The sequence below is a fragment of the Dicentrarchus labrax genome, unplaced genomic scaffold (assembly GCF_905237075.1).
Source record: "Dicentrarchus labrax unplaced genomic scaffold, dlabrax2021, whole genome shotgun sequence".
Classification (NCBI taxonomy): Eukaryota; Metazoa; Chordata; class Actinopteri; family Moronidae; genus Dicentrarchus; species Dicentrarchus labrax.
The window spans coordinates 5391861-5409897 of NW_026136722.1; the positions used below are offsets into that span (position 1 = coordinate 5391861).

General features: G+C 41.2%; 3 protein-coding genes across 3 annotated transcripts; all 3 read right to left on the bottom strand.

Annotated features, from left to right (window-relative positions):
* Positions 1 to 1291: 1291 nt before the first annotated feature.
* si:dkeyp-69e1.8 (uncharacterized protein LOC100001340 homolog) lies at positions 1292 to 6354 on the bottom strand. Its single transcript, XM_051387223.1, has 3 exons — positions 6149 to 6354; positions 5585 to 5733; positions 1292 to 3429 (listed from the first exon to the last, which is right to left on the bottom strand). The coding sequence occupies exons 1-3, from the start codon at positions 6171 to 6173 to the stop codon at positions 2563 to 2565; spliced, it is 1041 nt and encodes a 346-aa protein (XP_051243183.1). The 5' UTR covers positions 6174 to 6354; the 3' UTR covers positions 1292 to 2562.
* A 1296-nt stretch (positions 6355 to 7650) lies between these two features.
* On the bottom strand, positions 7651 to 13648 carry hmgxb4a (HMG box domain containing 4a). Its single transcript, XM_051387222.1, has 13 exons — positions 13548 to 13648; positions 12745 to 12846; positions 12398 to 12534; positions 12165 to 12240; positions 11478 to 12065; positions 10579 to 10782; positions 10008 to 10186; positions 9611 to 9695; positions 9429 to 9493; positions 9209 to 9305; positions 8920 to 9092; positions 8593 to 8715; positions 7651 to 8385 (listed from the first exon to the last, which is right to left on the bottom strand). Exons 2-13 carry the CDS (start codon positions 12776 to 12778, stop codon positions 8341 to 8343), a joined length of 1806 nt encoding a protein of 601 aa, XP_051243182.1. The 5' UTR covers positions 12779 to 12846; positions 13548 to 13648; the 3' UTR covers positions 7651 to 8340.
* A 190-nt stretch (positions 13649 to 13838) lies between these two features.
* Positions 13839 to 18032, bottom strand: ankrd54 (ankyrin repeat domain 54). The gene is made up of 8 exons (XM_051387224.1): positions 17193 to 18032; positions 16645 to 16692; positions 16453 to 16551; positions 16081 to 16152; positions 15801 to 15848; positions 15004 to 15128; positions 14768 to 14875; positions 13839 to 14628 (listed from the first exon to the last, which is right to left on the bottom strand). Exons 1-8 carry the CDS (start codon positions 17587 to 17589, stop codon positions 14554 to 14556), a joined length of 972 nt encoding a protein of 323 aa, XP_051243184.1. The 5' UTR covers positions 17590 to 18032; the 3' UTR covers positions 13839 to 14553.
* Between the last annotated feature and the right edge of the window lie 5 nt (positions 18033 to 18037).

Here is an 18037-nt window from a genome sequence, read left to right on the forward strand (position 1 = left end):
CGACGAGGAACCGCAAGGCCCTTGGAACAACATTTTTGCTGTGAGGGAGAGGAGCAGAAGTTACAGCCTGTGTGTTAATGATGGCTCACTGGTGATTCCCTCACATGTTTGTTCAGATTTTGTCTCTCCTTATACATACAGGCACAAATCAACCCTGTCCTGATGATGTCTCATCTTCCAGGACTGATATTTGCCATCGCTGTCGACGCAGTACTGGCCTTGATTTGTGCTATTTTCTGATCTCGGATACTTTTGTGTCCCATATCTCCCTGAAGAAACAAATTTGCCTTCCAAAAAAATTCTCATTATTTTTTTCTCCATAATACCAACTCTATCATTGCTCTCTCTGTGTTATCCGTGATGTGTATCCACTAAGACTGAATAATATTTGGACAGGTGTTCTTTCATATACATTAACTTCAAGGGGTCCAGTGTGCTATTTCATTGCAGTTTCATAAAGAGGGAAAAAAAGCTGCATATCCTGGCTGGTGGACTCTTAAGCCGGTATTATATACTGTAGTCTATACTGTATGTATAATCCCTAACAATAAAAAACTGTTTAGCACCAATTTTCCTTTACTTTTAAAACCTTCTTTTTTCCTGTTTCAGACAACTGCGGAGGCCACATCTGGAAGACAGATGTAGTCCCAAAGCTCTCTGCCTTTGACTCTCGCTCTCTCTCCTCTCCCTCACATTCACTGCTTCTCACTCACTCTCTCCCCGCTCTCTCTTTCTCATGTCTTTTCCTCCCTCCCCTCTCCTTTTGGGAAACTTGAGAGCTGGGCTAATTCTCCCTCTCTCTCTCTCTCTCTCTCTCTCTCTCCCTCTCTCCCTCCCACCCTGGCCGGACCACCCACATTCGGAAACGCCTAGCTGTTCCTGAGGCAGAGCCGCCGGCCGGCAGTTTAGGGAGACAGAGCGAGAGCAACAAGAGAGAGAGAGATGTAAGGATGGGTTATGACTGACGGTTTTAGCAGAGTATCAATTACATCAATGTCAGAGCCATAACCTGCCATTGTGTAAGGAGGAGAGAGTCTGGGAGAGACGTCTGCTTTAGTGCTCTGCTGAGTTTATGAAGCATGAATCCTGAGCTCTTGTTTCTTGCAAGACAACTAACTTTATCAACTCACTTGATTCTACAACATATTAGATGCTGCTTACAAAAATATGCAGCTAAGAAAATAAGTGCTTTTATGCTTAAAGCCTGCCTGCAGTAAACGCTGGACATCCTCAAATAAGATAAAAAAAATACTCCATTAATTCAAAGAACTCAGACAAATAACAGTACAACTTCCTTAAAACAGCAGCTTTTATTTGCTTGGTAAGCAGTAAATAAGTATCTCGCAGTTCACCTCAAACATTTAATCTTCTCCAATATAAAAGTCAATGTCTCCACCATGTGGACGTTTCGTAGTATTGCCTCTTTGGAAAAGTGTTACCATCTGCATTACCACAAAAAGTCTAAAAAAAGGGGTTTAAAGGTTGATACTGATAAGATTTTAATGGTTAATAAATAATGTATTTTTTCCTTAAGGGTCGCTTATAATCACTAAATGACTCATGTTGCCAAGTTTTGAAGTATCTATTTAGCTGCATTTTGGTTTTTAGTTAAAGCTGCACTACTCAATATTTGTATAAGAACAATGGATAAAACCACTACTTGTATGCAAAACGGTTCGCTCATAATGACGATCCCACCGACTCTGCAGTTGCTCTCAGCTCTATGGAGATTTTTGGTGTTTTTCAGCTCATTGTTTTCTTTTTTTGTGGCCCACAATTTTATGGTTTTGGTTCAATTTCACTGCTCTCACGGCTTCTTTTCTGGCCACAAAAGGCACTGAAAACCAACTGCACATTATCTGCTCAACACTGAACACCAAAAAAGCTAGCAGGTGGACAGAGTGGAGCAGCCATAGGGTGAATACTGTAATTACGTTAATCAGATGGCCAGAAACCCGACTCCAAATGGACGCTAATGTTGCTACATATCTGCTGAATGTTTTAATATGCAGCTGCTTACTAACAAGTCATATCAACATAAGAGGGTTATGTTGTGTTCACACAGCTTGTTTCTGCTGCCCCCAAGTGGCCAAGTCCAGGATTAGATCTGTGGACTGAATGGATTACTGTAGTGGAAGATGACATAATTAATCATTTACATTTATACCTTGTTCAGTAAGTTAAACCATAAAGATTAATAACTAAGCTGAGCAATTTATACTAGAGGAAAAAGTAAATTGTCAAACCTGTCAACCCAGCTGTTGTTGGGTTATTACTGATCTATGAATCATTATTTATTAACCATTAATAAAAAATATTTATATATATATAATTTTTATTATTTATTATTATTATTAAAAGCCATTATACAACACAGTATGCTTTATTAGAGTTCAACCCATTCTGAAAGAGAAAATAAGTGCTCAGTGGTCAAGCATAAACACTTCTTTGACATGTGTTAGCTTGTAAGCTAAAAGCTCATTGGTACACTGGTGCTCTGAACACAGTGGAATGACTTTAAGGTGCAACTTCATGCATGATACATTAATATGAGATTATCTCTCATTTATTTTTCTCTGCTTTTCTTCTCCCCACCTCAGTAGCCACTGAGCCCACAGTGGCCCCCATCATACCTCCAAATGGCCCTCCCACAAACAGGCCGACCAGTGCTCCCAGCAGGGCCTCTCTTCTCACAAGAGTGGGCAGCCACCTCAACCAGCCTGTCAGCCTTTCCCACAAGCCCCGGAGAAAAGAGGGAGCAGGGGAGGAAGGTGAGACACAGGCAGAGGGGAAGATACTATCTAGATCCACATTTAGGTCATCTACGCTCCTCTCTGCCTCTTCCCGGACTGCTTCCTTTTCTTCTTCCGTCACGTCTTCCTCTGGTGGTGAGTCTGTGGGAGACACCTGGTCATTGAGCTCCTTTCCTCTCCTCTGTCTCGCTATCTCTACCTGCCTCTCTCTCACTCTTTCCTCAGCCTCCTGGTACAGAGGGCAGCTGAAGTGTTGCATCCCGCTCTCTCCCACAGCCTGCTCAACCTTCTCCAGCAGCTCCTCAACAGCTTTCCTCTCCTCTGGTTCTCCGCTGCGGGTTTCCAGGGTGTGGTAGCGGTCGCCACATCTTTCCACCAGTTCCTTGAGGTCCTTGCGCCATGTGACAAGGTATTCCTCCAGCTGCTCATCCTCCTCCAGCTCCTCGGTGTGGGTGAAGAGTATGATGGTGTTTGTGCTGACTGCAGAGGGACCGAACAGCTCCTGCAGGACGTCCAGCGCCTTGGCTTCTTCATCAGCTGGCTGGTTCACAGGGACACACAGCAGGAAGGCATGTGGTCCAGGGCTGGAGAGGGTGATAAAGGAGGAGATGTGTCTTCTCCTTTCCTTTGGGTCGCAGCCTGAGCCGAACCAAGCTGGACTGGAGACCACCACCACCTAAAGAGAGGTGGCAGACGCATAAAATCAGGGTTGAATAACATTTGCACAACTCATATATTGCTTTTGAAATACATTAATGATATAGACTGTTAAAAGTAATAGAACATTGGATAAGTAGGACTTAGTATAGATCACTGATTCTCAAACTATGGTATGTGTACCACTTGTGGTAAGCATGCTCCCTCTAGTGGTACGCTGAGGAATCTCTGAATTTAAAAAGAAAATTCAATGAATTGATTTAAAAACATATAATTCTGTAAAAATACTACAAAATTTTGAAAATACATAAACTATAATATTTCTGCAATGTAAGCTTTGCATTTCGTGTAATATTATCTTTCAATATCAGCCTGCGATATAGGGACGTTCATGCACGTAGCACACGTATACATCCAATGTATAGTTACAAGCTGAAATGGTTAGATAGTAAGCGGAGGTAAAAGGAATAGTTCAAAAACACTTCAATCATGGCTCCAAACAGGAACTACTGGGAGGAGAACTGTGAACCAGGAGTACTCTTTTTACAACAAATTAGCTGCTTCTTTAAAGACAGGTATCTATAAAAAAGTGGGACAATAAATACTTGTGCATGCAGGTATGTTGATGTATGCATGTATGCATACAGATGTATAAGTACTTAAGTGGCTATACCTTTCTTTCTTTTGTACTTTTTGAACTTTTGTATTTGTGTATAGAGCAGAATCCATAAAATATGAAATAAAAGTACACGTGTATTGATTGCATATGATGTATACTCACAGTAGGCCCGTTAAAATAAAATAACATTATGTGAAGTTATTCACTTTTTAATTGCTCTGTAACTGTAATCATCACTTAATATAGGTCTGAGACCATTGACAGTGTATATAATGGACAGAGCTTCCGGGTCTGAAAAGTGAAGCCAACACTGAAGTGTCTTAAACCTGCATTCTATGTAAAGGCCAGCAGGGGGAGCTCCACTGGCTGCAATAAAAAAAAACAATACCATTCTGTTAATTCAAAATGGAGAAATGACTTTTCACTTGATTTATCAGTAAACAGTTTCCTAATGAGTTTATGGTCTCAATCTCTAGTTTCAAGTCTTCTTCCACACAGCATGATGTTCATTTAGTAAATGATGGTCCAATTTAGTGTAAAATAGACCACAAAGCTGTGTATGCTTTAGGGTGTGGCTACCTTGTCATTCTCAGTGAGTCCGTCCAGCACAGGGCATGAAACTCAGATCAAACTGTCAAACTAGGCAGTGCTGATCAAATAAGAAGCAAGATTCTGTTACTGTGTTGTCTTTTTCTCACCTAAAATATTTTCAGCAACATATTTCAGTGTACTGTTCAGCTGTAATACATTGTTTCCTGCTACGGACGAGTCGAAACTGCACAGCCAATGAATGCAGCTTCAGCTCGCAGTACGTCACATCTGCTGGCTCCGTCTAACTGTCATGGCGATGGCCAAAATGCAAAAACTGAAGCTTTCAAAACAGTACTTCACAAATCTATGGGTGATGTCACAGTAGGTTCACACTTGTCCCAGAGAGAAGATTTATATTGCTCATTGCATTCCTTTATTGTTATTAAGTTATTATTCTTGAGACTTTAATATCCAACATCATTTTTAATACTATTTCTGGCTGGCATTTATTGTTCTGTGGCCATTAAATGTTTTTACACTCATTAGTTACCACTCTGTACCGTCGTTTACATTGTCAGTGGCGGGGTCTGCCATTCCCACACTGGATTCAAACTGTCTGGAGAGAGAATTTACGCATACATGCAGGATTTTAACACGTCAACCAACCGGATAAGATTTTGTCTTTTGGCCCTTCTTGTTCGCAGTTCCCTCCACAAGTGATTGCACTCAGGATAAAGACAATGTTTATAAACTTCTTTATCAGAGATGGGAGTGATGAAGGGGTGATTGTTCAAGACAGATTCAAATCTAGCAGCATTTACTGTCACTATGATGGAGACAGTAAATATCCAAACTGACTAATATGATTTTCTGGCTGTTATACGTGAATTCCTGTATAGCCTCTATGCCCTATGAAACATTCACCCTTGCCTTACTGGCCTCAGTAAGGCAGTTCAACTTTTAAAAAGATACTTTTTCCCTTCAGTCATTGTCTCCTGATGTTTTCCATGTGTTTAATTCCCACCTGCCTGCCTGCAGCCTCTCCTCTGTGCTTGCTGCACTCCTGGGTGACGGTGGCATCAGCGCCCTGCTCGAAGTCTTGCAGGCCCAGGATGTTGCAGACTGCATGTCTCTTTCCTGCCCCAGACCGACCCAGCACCACCAGCCTCAGCTCTGCTCAGCAGGACACACACAACAGTAACCAGAAATAAAATACACAATTAAGGTTTTCATGAGAAATGACTGCTGTCCAGAGAGAGTTTATTTAAGTGCACTGGTGGCATTTGATGACAATAAAACTTGAATTATTATATCCACAAGTGACAGATCACTAGCCTCCTCTCTGCTGTTTACTTTGCGTGCTGTTTCTACTAATAGTGATCAGCTGATATGAATGTTATCGTCATGTGTGTCATCAATTTCCAAGCAGTGGCAGCGCCCTTTGCAGCTGCCGTGTCTTCTCATCTCCAACCGCACAAATACCGAAAACACGCACAAGAGGAGCCACCGCGCCTATGACTTCCCCCCCCGATCATGTGTCACAAAACACAGCTTTAGAAATACATTGAACAAGAACTACCCAGCCTACCCGACTGTGAAGCAGATGCGGACATATCTGCTCCTGTTCGCTGCCGTATTTAGTGTTGATTCAGGGATGATCGCACTTCCTAGTTCCTGCAGGCTGACTCAGTCCTGCTGCTGCTGCCTCTGATCCCGGACTCAACTTGACTGACTTCAGCAGAGGTGAACACAGCTCCATCTGTTGTGGTGGCTGATGAACGCTAGAGCTTCTCAAACCGTGGCCCCGGGGCCCGCCCAGGGTCTGCTGGGAAAGTGGCAAAACAGTTTTCTTATCATTTGAGCCCACCAGTGTTTTGTCACATTAGATATGAGTCGTTCGGACTGCACGGAATATTTTGATGCAGTGAGTTTATTAATGTGACTGTTGTATGCATTTATTATTTAATAAAACCAGTGGTGGAGGCAGTATTCACATTATTACCACACTGCTAAAATACTTGTGCAAGTAGAAGTATTGCATTGAAAACAAAAAGTGAGTATAATCAGGAAAATGTACCCAAAGTATGAAAAGTAAGAGAAAATGTGGCTTGTGACTATTAGGCTATATTACTACTCATGCATTCATTTAAAAGCAGAATTTTCTTTTGTAGTTGGTTACGGTGGAGCTTATTTTTAAACTATTTTTAAACTATTATTTTCATTATGGATTGTTCTGCTGATTATTTTATTGATTAATTGTTTTTGTTTTGTAAAAAGTCTGTAAATAGTGAGAAATGACTTCACAATTACCCAGAGCCCAAAGTGAGGCCTTCACGGTGCCTTTGTCCAACATTACAGTCCAGAAAATGACAATTATGATGAAAATAGTTATAATAATAAATGTTCTATTGACTGATTAATAGACTAATTGTTTCAGTTGTACCTGTACTGTTTGGTAGTTCAATCACAATAACAAAGCATAATATTTGATAAGCTATTGGTTTGTATGCAGGCACAGTGGCGCTTTATGAGCTGAATGCTAACATCAACATGCTAACACACTATAATGTTTATCATGTCCATCAGCTTATTTTAGCATGTTGCCATTTGATAAGTAGCACCAAACATAGAGTACAACTGAGGCTGAGGGGAATGTCATTACAGTTCATCCTGTGGGTGAACAACTGATGTGTGTACCACATTTCACAGCAATCCATCCATTGTTGACACATTTCCACTGAAAACCAAAGATGTCATGGTGGTGTTGCAAGAACACGCAGAGGATCACCAAAGTAGTTAGGATTCATCCTCTGGGGATCATCAATGTGTCAACTACATTTTGTGGCGATCAGTAGAGGTTGTTGAAATATTTCAGCCTGGTGATGAACCTACCGACCAGCATTAACCCTTAGAGCCACACTGCTAGCATGGCTAATTCATAAAATAGTAAGGGCTGAGTCGGCTGCAGCGACCCAGGTTCGATGTCCAACCTGCAGCCCGTTGCTGCACGTCATCCACCCTCTCACTCCACACTTTGCTGTCTCTCTTCAGCTGTTACTGTCTAATAAATGACATTTTAAAAAAGCAGAATTTTGGAACAGATCATATTTTAATGGTGCCATTTTGTTAAATGTCTGACAGTGATTTGTTTTGAACAGCTCCTGATTACAACAATATTGCACCTAAAGATGTTTTCATTCACTTTTGAAATTCTACAGTACAGTCAAAATCTAAATGCTGTATGCACAGCAAAATATCAAATGTATAAAACAGCAAGGCATGACAGCACCTTTTTACATGGTAAAAGAAAAACTAAGCAGGTGTCATATATATTATGTTATGTTGTTGATGACCAAAAGACAACTTAAATGATCCTGAACATTTCAGTAAAAAAATTTAGACATGTGCAGAACAGTCTCACACTAACAGTCAAACCCTCACAGCTAAACAAATGCACACAAACCTTCAGTAGAGCACATACAAGCATACACCCATTCATACAGCACACTGTACAGTAACAGTAAAACTAAGCTGACATGCCAAGAAGATTAACGTGTTCAGTAAAATGTTTCATTTAAAAATATAACAATTAGAAAATTAAGAGAACAAGGTTTTTAAAAAAATACTTTAAAAACATGTTGACGCTAGAAATATCCGAGTTTTCAGATGCCAAGCAGTGGCTTAAATTAAAGTCCAAGGGTCACTCCTGTAAGGGACCACTCAGTCAAACATTGTTGACTGCCGATGCCAAATCCCTCCACATAGATGATCATCCTTCACTCACAGCCCAGGCATGATGTAGGCAATGTTGTCCAACGTGTTTGACTGACAGAGAAAGAGAGAGGGCTTTGTTAGAAAACTGAAATAAAGATGCACTTCAATCACTGGCATGTGTGTTGAATGTACACTTGAATGTACACAGAGACACAGTTCATACAGTACAAACATTAAGCACTATTATAAAGAATTTATGATGCTAAAAACACAAACAGTTCATGACGAATAACACATTTATAAATACTAATACCATACCAGGACGTTTCGAGGACATCCGTTTAACTGTGGTATCTGTGCTGTGAGACATGTCAGCGGTCCCAGCGCACACAAGATGGAGTCCAGTAGTACAGATAGACTCCCAGACACTGCCACCATCCCCTAACACAAAGAAACATCACTCACAAGTGTCACTTATTCCACTGCATAGTAATAATCATGTTACACACAAACAGAGAAGGTGGTGCTAGACTCCTAAGCTTCTTTTATATTATGTCTGTTTCAGATATTTATTAATTTACTAATATGCTGTCTTTATGTTGCAATTGTTGTATAAATGTTAATAATATGCATGTGGAAATGTACCTCTGTTTCCTGTAGCCGATGCCCAATCAAGGACAGGGACTCTCCCAGTAGCTGCAGGTGAGCCGCTGCATCAATGGGATCCACATCTGGGATTCGGGCTGGGGATAGGGACACAGTGCTGGGCGCTCTGTTCGGTGACACCATCCCTGTTCCCGTTCCGGCAACTTTCATGACTAAACACAAACAGTAAGGAGAAAGACGGTGAGAGGACAAAGAGTTGATAGATGATTGAGTTGATAACATTTTCCTTATCAATCGGTGAAGACTTTCATGGTTCAGTCCAAGGTACCTTTGCTTTTGGTCTCAGTGACACTCTTGTGTTTGACTGTGGTGGCCACAGCTTTGTTCTGCTTGTGTTGCAGATACTGAGCTTTCTGTCTCCACACCTGCACGGGAGAGCAAACAGAAAACACAGGATGTCTCTGCATCACTACTCCAAGCTTAACAGTGATATTCAAAAGCTTTTCCAGCGTCAATTACAAACAAGAGAAAAAAAACCAACAACTTACTAATTTGTCTTTCTCGGGCATCGCCTTCCACACCTCGGCCAACTTTTTGCTTAGCTCACCAAAGACTGCAGATGAGACATACAAACATACTGTTTAATATGTGTATTTTAGTGATATTTGAGAAGACAATATGCCAACCAATGTGAGTATAAGAGTTATACTTAATACATTATAGCACCCACCTAGTCCTGGCTGCTCTGCATTTATGTTGACCCTGTACTCCTTACAAAATACGTGATATGCTGATGTGATCTTGGGCTTCTTGGGCTGAGAGAGGACGACAAAACTCACCAATAATGCAACAAACACAGATGCACAACGTAATACACAGATATGTTAGTTTTCTCAACAAAAACTGTTGGCTAGTAAAATTGGTCAAAGTGTGTTTGCATAGTCAGCGAAACAATACTGCTTTGACAGACGTTGGTCTCGTGTAATAGAATCCTAAAAGCAGCATTTGCAGGAGGTTCAATAGGGTGTTTGGTTTAATGCCAGTTACTCAACAATGCAAAGCTCATTTTCCAGTTCTGCAACTTTAACTACCAACACTGCAAGAAATGTGACAGAACTTTGTCTCACCTTATCTTTATCCTTCTCGTGTTTTTCTCGATCTTTCTCCTCTTTCTTCTTCTTCTTCTCTGTCACTACATCATTGCCTTGATGGTGGTGGGGAGGGACGGGCGTGCCCATGGCATACATTGGACCAACAGCGCTGTGAGTGACAGTGGGGTGGGAATGGCTGTGGCCCCTCGATGAGTCTGATGAGATATCAGAGTCATACAAAGATAAAGCAGTAGTAACGACAAGTATTGTACTGATACGTTCAGCTAATGGTTCAGTTTGATCTTTCATTCTGGGTTCAAAGAACAAAAAGCCCTTATTTGGTGGCCCCTATTTTTTTTGTTTCATATTTTAAAACTACGACTTGTCCTTTACACTTCACAGTATGAACACTACTGAATTCAGCTGGGCTCAGAAGAATGACACTAACTTGCAAGTCTCTAACTTTCTCTTGTTCATATCAAAAACTGAAATGTATAATTAAAACAAAACAAAATATTGTGATACTCAAGTGTACGGATATTTCCTTCCACCCATAATCAGCTGTAAAGACAACTACAACACATTTGTTAACAAACTGTAAACTCACCACCAAGTCCTTTGCTGTGCTTTTTGTCCTTTCCACTTTTCTCCTTGTCTCTGTCTTTTTCTTTATCCTTCTTCTTCTTGCTTTTTTTGCTCTTCTTCTTCTTTTTTGACAAGTGTGTGTATGAATCATCTATAACCAATTCACCAGCCTCCAGTTCACCCCCGGATGAAGAGCTATCATCTCCCATGCCACCTCCATAATGACCTGTATGACAAAGAACACAGCAATGAATATCAACATACAAAATATGTTTGTCTGAATAATTTATAGTGGTATGATACACTGGGACAACAGGTGTACCAATAGTATATATAGCAGCAATATTTGTGCCAATAAAGGTCCTTAGTACTTGTTTGATCGGCTAACAAACCAGCCTGATTCAGATACAACAAGTTTTAATGGAATTATCAATAATTGATCATTTGCCCCTAATAACTCACACAGAAACAGCATTATAATCAAATATTATAGTTATGCAGAGATGCCCTGGCCTACAAATCTTATTCTCCAGATTTCAGAAAACATACTACAGACCCAAAGAAATTTCACATCATCATGAATTTAATAGTTTTTTTCAGTGAAAATTAAATTCGTAATGCAAAAATGCTAATTCCCATCTGTCAAAATGTTTGCAATATGATATTTTACCATATATATATATATATATATTGCAGCCCTACTAATAATGCATGGGGTAAAAGCTGAAATGCACTTATTATTACTTCATAGTCAAGATTAAACTGCATCATTTTCTATCAATGGAAAGGTATACTGATTGTATTTTATACACTGCCAGTTTAGTTCAGTTTTATTAACTGGGGTATATACAGTATATGAATGCCTTTTAGCCTTACTAAGAGAAAGTTAACATAACTTGCATCCCCTGGAACATATCTTACCTTCCACTTCCACCTCTTTCCCCACTACAGGCAGTGGATCACGACTCTGCTGTAGTTTCTTCTTGGGCGACTTTGAGAGCTGCATCCTGTCTCTATCCTTCTCCTTCTTTACACCTCCTTTGGAAGAGTGGGGCGTGAACGGGAAGCTCTCTCCTTCCTCTTTCTCTGGCGACATGATGAGCTTCATCTTCAGCCCGTCAGCCTCGCGTAACGTCAATGGTTCCTCTTTGGGAGCTCCACCGTGGAAGAGAGACGACTTCGAGGAAGAGGAAGAGTGCTTCTTGGAGGACGATGACGATGAAGACACGGGACGGGAGTGTGAGAAGGAGTGGCTCCCTTTGCTTCCACCGCTGCTGCTGCTCTCACGTTTGCGGTCCTTGGAAGAGTGCGAAGAGAAGGAGGGGTAGGAGGGTTTCTTGTGCAAGTGGGGACTGGGGTCCGAACCTGTGGCGAGCGGAGAGGTGATAGCCTGCAGGAGGCCCATCGCTGTATCTGTCGGGTGGGAGGATGAGGGGGAGGACAGAGGAGGGGAGCGGTCTGTAGACTTGTGCTTTTTTTTGTGGGGAGGTGGACCTGAACCATCATGGTCTGACACAGGGAAAATGAAAGAAAAGAAAAAAGTAAATACAGCTGCAGAGTCATTTTTTGGTGAAATTAAAAGATTATTACAATATATCAACTTCCCACCTCTGTAATAATAGTCATCACTATGTTTCTTCTTCTTTTTGTGCGAGTCCCCTCCAAGCATGAACAGCTCTGAATCCTTATTTGGAAAGACACAATAGCTTTACATTTATCAATTCATAAACACATAGGTTCAAAATATTAAAATGTGTAATAACACCATAAGTAGCAGTACAATATATAAAAAGCTGGGACATTAAACCATGAGGTCACGGTATTTTGGGCAGATAATTTACCTTGGGCCGTTTCTTGGAAGACTTTCGGACCTGAGCTGCAATCTCTTCTTCCTCCCTTAGCAGGTCCTTGTACGACCTCCTCTTCTCTCTCTGGCTACGACCAGCCACAAGGCCCCTGTCTCCTTCCATTCCCACGTCTACAATACATGAAATGAGTATCTTAATTCTTATTTAAATATTTGAAAACATTGAGAACATTTGACATTGCATATACATGATGGTTATTACATCTACATCTCTTTGACAAGGAAGGGTTTAAAGTTACACTTAATGGTTATGTTATTACATATCATTATGTTTCTGAAACTGTACATGTTGGATGAGAATATATAGGTGGCAGACATTACCCAGTCCTTTACTCTTGATCTCCTCAAAAGCCATGGCTCCTCCTTTGTCAACACGTTTATTTATCACAGTATGTCACTGACAACATATGGCAGGATACTGACCTGTTAAGTAAAGGAAGAAAGAAAAAAAAAATCAAATAAATGCATGTTATGGTATTGAATATATATATATTCTGGACAAAAACGAGTGAGAGCAGTTTAATGTTACACAATAAGAAAGTAGAAACCTTCAACCATCATTCTTTCGCATCTTGTTACGTTACTTACACCAAAGAAGGTCTTTCTACCTAAATAGGTACTTGGTTGCTACAACTGTTCCTGCTAGTCCTACCCTGAGCAGTCCAAGCAGCACTGGAGCTGCAGGTAACCTGGACATCTACTCAAAAGTGGAGAAGTGCTCGCTTCTTGAGGAAAAATACAATTTAACGTTATATTACTATGATAATGTGGTCTGTCACCTACAAAAGACTACACAAAATTTGTGAGCTAAACAAATTCCCGCCTACTTTCATAAAGATACACAAACACACCCCCTCTCCATATACTTTGACTCCCTATCTTCCCAACATTTCCAGCACTCGAGTCAGTGTCGCCGAGCGTGCTCTTCGCTCGCCGGTGTAAGCGGCTGAGGAAAGCCCGAGGCTTTCACTCACAGCTAGGCCGCGGTCGCATCAAGTGCACAAAACACTGTGGCGAACATGCATTCAACTCTGCTCATGTCTTCATCTCCTCTGGGGTGGTAGCCTGAGCAGTTTATACACAACAGGAGGAGAGGAAAGAATGTGTTTATTAAATATTACTACCTCTATGGGGTCTCCAATTTACGCGGGTCCGGCCGCCATCTTTTATTATCGGCGAAACAACAATACGTGTCCGTGTATGGGAGGGGCTTCGGTAATGCAGCCAATCAGGGTAGAGGAAAAGTAGCCATATTAGCAATATATTCGTACACTCTGACACAAAGTATCCTACTATCCAAAATGACAACTACAAAAGGCCCTCTCATATCTTGATATTAATATTAGAGTACAAAAGAAAACCACACAGATGGACCATTCTTTGTCACACTGTATAAAAAGACAATATTTCACAAATATAGCCAAACATATTGATTTATTGATTCACATATATTCCTTTCCAACAACAGCCAGATCAATTTTTACAGTACAGTTCACATACAAATATAACATGCAATACAAGAGAAAAGGCAACGAGATACAAAGATGCTGTTGATAAGAAAACCAAAAATACACCAGTGAAAACTATGACTTTGTGAGAAATAGCCTATGTCTCATAATTATCACAGAATTTAGCTAATAATGGCAGGCAAAGAACATATCAGCACACAGCTGTGACTCCTTTTTACACACACGCACACACACACACACACACACACACACAATAGAAAGCCGAGGTCCCACTGCATTTCTGGGTTAGCTTCTGTTCCACTACCTTCATGTTCTCAATGCATTTGTCCCTTAGGGGGTTTCTTTTGTCCTTTTTCTGAAAAGCCAATGTGTGACACTCTTTCCTTGTCTATAAGCTCAATGGATTCTTACTACACTTTAGTCCTGGTCATTACAATTTGATTGTTTTTTTTCATTTTAAGCAAGATAATATTTTATTAGCATTTGTTTTAGCTACACACACACTATCAAAACCTCACAAGGTCTGTAAATGCTAACAAAATAATCATTGTTTTATCTTGATTAAGGTAACACGGTGTAGCATGCTTGTCCGGCCAAGGCTAGTGGAGCAGAGGCCCGCCTGTGAAGGAGCAAGACCTCCGCTCTCTATACACTTTATCTTCTACCTATCTCCCAAATTCTGTTTCTGTAGACTGAGTGATGTAAAACTGGCCAATAAATCGGTCACCTCATCCACCTGAAAAACACATACAGCCATTTATTAGTCAATTACATTAGTTGAAATGAATCTGAGTAAATGCATTAATAAATAATCAATGCATGCAAATCCAAAACATGTGAATCTGAGACTCACTCATTGAGTATGAAGGTCTCACCTGCTCTTTGGTGCGTGTGTGCTCCAGCTGTGTGGAAATGTGCTCCAGCCTCTCTTTAGCTTCACTCTGGCCCATTAAGTTCAGGTATTCCCTCAGCATTTGAATAATCTGAAAGAGAAAGTCAGATAAAAAAAATCTTCAGCAATACAACACACACAAAAATGAAGAATGCAGTTGATCTATCCAACGCCCCAAGTCTTGATTCCCTACGCCAGGCAAGTTAACACATTATCTACCTGTGTGACCTCCCCCCTCAGGGTTTCTAAGCTGCGTGAGTCTCCCTCCTGCAAAATATTAAGCTTGGAGCGTGCTAGATGAAGAGGGGTCCTGCCTGCACGGTCGAGGGCATCCACACGGGCTCCTTAATAGAAACAACAAACGCACAATAAATTACATTATAATATATATTATAATAAAATGATTAAATTGTTTTGATTAATCCTCGATTCTAACTGAATAATAATCATGTTGTCTATAGTTTAATAACTCGGATTAACAGAATCAATGTTGTTATATTCATATCTAGCAAAAAAAACACCCTGTTGCCGTGGTTACACTCTGAGATTACATACATTTATTTAGAAAGTATAACGTACAGGCTAGCTACAGTCACACACTTTATTTTTTTGCCATGGTCAGCGAAAATATTAGTTTCTGATTGGTTAACAGGTATCAAATGAGTTATACACAGGGCCACTGAAAAAATAGTGCCATGTAACAGTTAAATCACCTTTCTCAATCAGTGTTCATGGTTGCCTGCATCTACAAGCAACGAGGGCGACGCTACCTTTGCTTTATACAATGTTATACTCACTAACCTACAGTTAAAGGTAACCTGTGGTACGTGCTGGATTTTAGTTTCTTGGCAAGTGATCATGTTATGGGTAGAATAACCTTCTAGAAGAAGTCTGTTTGGGAAATTTTTTACAAAGAATAACCATCTTTTGTGTATTATGCCTTAGATATGATCATCAGGGTAGAATAACTGGGTGGGTATGGGAATGGTGGCAAACTGAGCAACATGTATACACACCTCCTCTCAGCAATGTGGTGATTACAGGCACGTGGTTGGTACAGGCCGCTGCAGAAGCACACAAGTTAAAATTGACAAGTTTTAACTAAAAATACGAGAATAAAACGGTTCAAAACACTTAAAACGACACAAAATCTTTGTTCTATGTCATCCTGCAGTATACCTGTTCATTTGAACACGTGTGAGCCTAAAGCAGCTGCACTGCTGTGTGTCAGAATGAAATATTCATCGCTGACCACAATGCTACAGGTTTCACAGCATGCTGATTGGTCTCTCTTACCCAGATGGAGGGGAGTATTCCCCAGACTGTCTCGCTGGTTGGGGTCAGCGCCGTGGCTCAGCAACAATTGCACTACAGTCATAAAAAAGAAGGACATATTACGGTTAAAATTTAGACTGAAAGGAACGAAAAAGTGCAGGAAAAAGATTAAAGATTAAAAGATTAAGGAAACTGACCAAAGTTAAAGCTGCATAGTGCATGACTTCTTGACTGATACATTAACTATTACTACTGATTCTCAGGGGCCGCTACAGAACAGAGTTGTTCAATGTATTGTTTAATGGCCCTATAGCAGGATGGATTGTTGCCAACATGGCGGCATTATACATGGTTTCCTATGACACTGTCATGCCATTCTTATCACCAACCTACCGATGCTCTCATTGCCGTTGCAGGAAGAGAAATGGAGCGCAGTCCTTCCCTTGTCGTCTGCTGCACAGGGGTCTATGTCCTCTTGCAGGAGCTTACGAACTGGAAAAACGCAACTTTATTAGCAAAACACGGTCTCCAATCATCCTTCCCTTACTCGCAAGTCATTTTACTGCATCCCCTCACTGTTTATACCTGTGTCGATGTCATTGCTGTTCGCCGCTTCCCTCAGTCTTTTCACAGCTGTGGAGATAAGACATTCAAAGTGACAAGTATGTAAATATTGATTTATTATTGGATGAATGGGGTCCAACTGCATGATATCACAGCAACAAACAAAGACATCAGTCACAAGAGCGCTAGCTTAACACTAGTTTGAACAGCAGCTGTATATAGACTGTTCATCAGTGTAAGATAGGAAATTGTGACAGTGATATTAGGACATGAGACCAGATAACTTTAGTTATTATAATGCTACATAGTTTAAATGTTGTTATTCACTGTATTACACTGTGATACAACTTTATCGCCTTTACCTGTTTGGTAAAAGTAGCCTATCTTTCATTTTGTATAAAAAGCACCACACTCTCACACCTACAATATTGTCACACTGACATATTGAGATACCAGCTCTGAATGTTACTGAATGTTAACTTGTGTTTTGTAGCAAATGTAGCTACCTTCACACACTCACTCACACACACACACACACACACACACACACCAATGTAACAGTCTCTTACCATAAATATCTTTACCAATAGGACCGAGGTTCCGTACAACTCTGTGCTGCCGTCTGGCCCTGCTCCCCGTCATCTTCCCCAGCTTGCTCGCCACACCACCTGCGCCGAGCTCTGCACGTCCGGGCTCCCACAAAAGGTGCAGGTACCTGAGTTCTTTGTCGTCTCTCTGTCCGACCCGACCTAACACCACCTTGCCTTCCCCAGTCCCACTTATCCCGAACCCGACAGCAGCGGTACCCCCGTCGTCCATCCCCTCCACGTTCCCCCGCTGCTCTCTGCCCACCGCCGCCGCCTCCCGGGTTTCATCTTCGGGTCCAGGCTCCACCATGTACTCCCCCTCGGAGCTGGAGCGGTCGTTATCCGAGGCTGTTGCAACGATTGGGCTCCACCCGTCCATACTTTATCGTGGCATATGGATGCTGTGTTTATACTACACTCGCTACATACGGTCCTTAATACTCCTGCTGAAGCGAAAAGGAAATAAAGCCGTCAGTAGTAGTATCGGGAGTCAACTTTGAATATGGCATCCGCTCCGTCAGCGACGCCTGGGGCCATTGCACGGCACGTCAACTCAGAGACGCCCCCATTAAAGTCTTTCCATCCTGGGTAATTTGCAGTGTTTTAACAGCAGAAGACACCCTACCTTTACAACACCAAAATGTCCCCCTAGTTCACATTTTCCATATCATCAGATACAAGTAGTAAAAGGCACACCCATTGTGTAGTCAACAGCTTCACAGCACTGAAAACCAATCAGATTCCGTTTTGTTTATTAGCCCCTGTCCAATAAGGAGCTACGCAAGCGGGCAGCCAATCAGTGCCCGTTCTGATCTGGACACATTTGC

Bases quoted from the DNA above. Each gene is read 5' to 3' on its own strand.
- si:dkeyp-69e1.8 (XM_051387223.1), bottom strand. From the start codon at position 6,173: ATGTCCGCATCTGCTTCACAGTCGG. The intron at 5,734-6,148 runs GTAGGCTGGGTA...CCTGCTGAGCAG, and splicing joins CGCATCTGCTTCACAGTCGG to AGCTGAGGCTGGTGGTGCTG. The intron at 3,430-5,584 runs GTGGGAATTAAA...ACCTCTCTTTAG, and splicing joins GAGAGGCTGCAGGCAGGCAG to GTGGTGGTGGTCTCCAGTCC.
- hmgxb4a (XM_051387222.1), bottom strand. From the start codon at position 12,778: ATGGCTTTTGAGGAGATCAAGAGTAAAGGACTGG. The intron at 12,066-12,164 runs GTGGGAAGTTGA...TCCCTGTGTCAG, and splicing joins TGATGACTATTATTACAGAG to ACCATGATGGTTCAGGTCCA. The intron at 9,306-9,428 runs GTAAGTTGTTGG...TCTCCCGTGCAG, and splicing joins TGCCCGAGAAAGACAAATTA to GTGTGGAGACAGAAAGCTCA.
- ankrd54 (XM_051387224.1), bottom strand. From the start codon at position 17,589: ATGGACGGGTGGAGCCCAATCGTTGCAACAGCCTCGGATAACGACCGC. The intron at 15,129-15,800 runs GTGTGTATACAT...GTTTCTATTAAG, and splicing joins CACCACATTGCTGAGAGGAG to GAGCCCGTGTGGATGCCCTC. The intron at 14,876-15,003 runs GTAGATAATGTG...TTTCTCTTTCAG, and splicing joins TGAGGGGGGAGGTCACACAG to ATTATTCAAATGCTGAGGGA.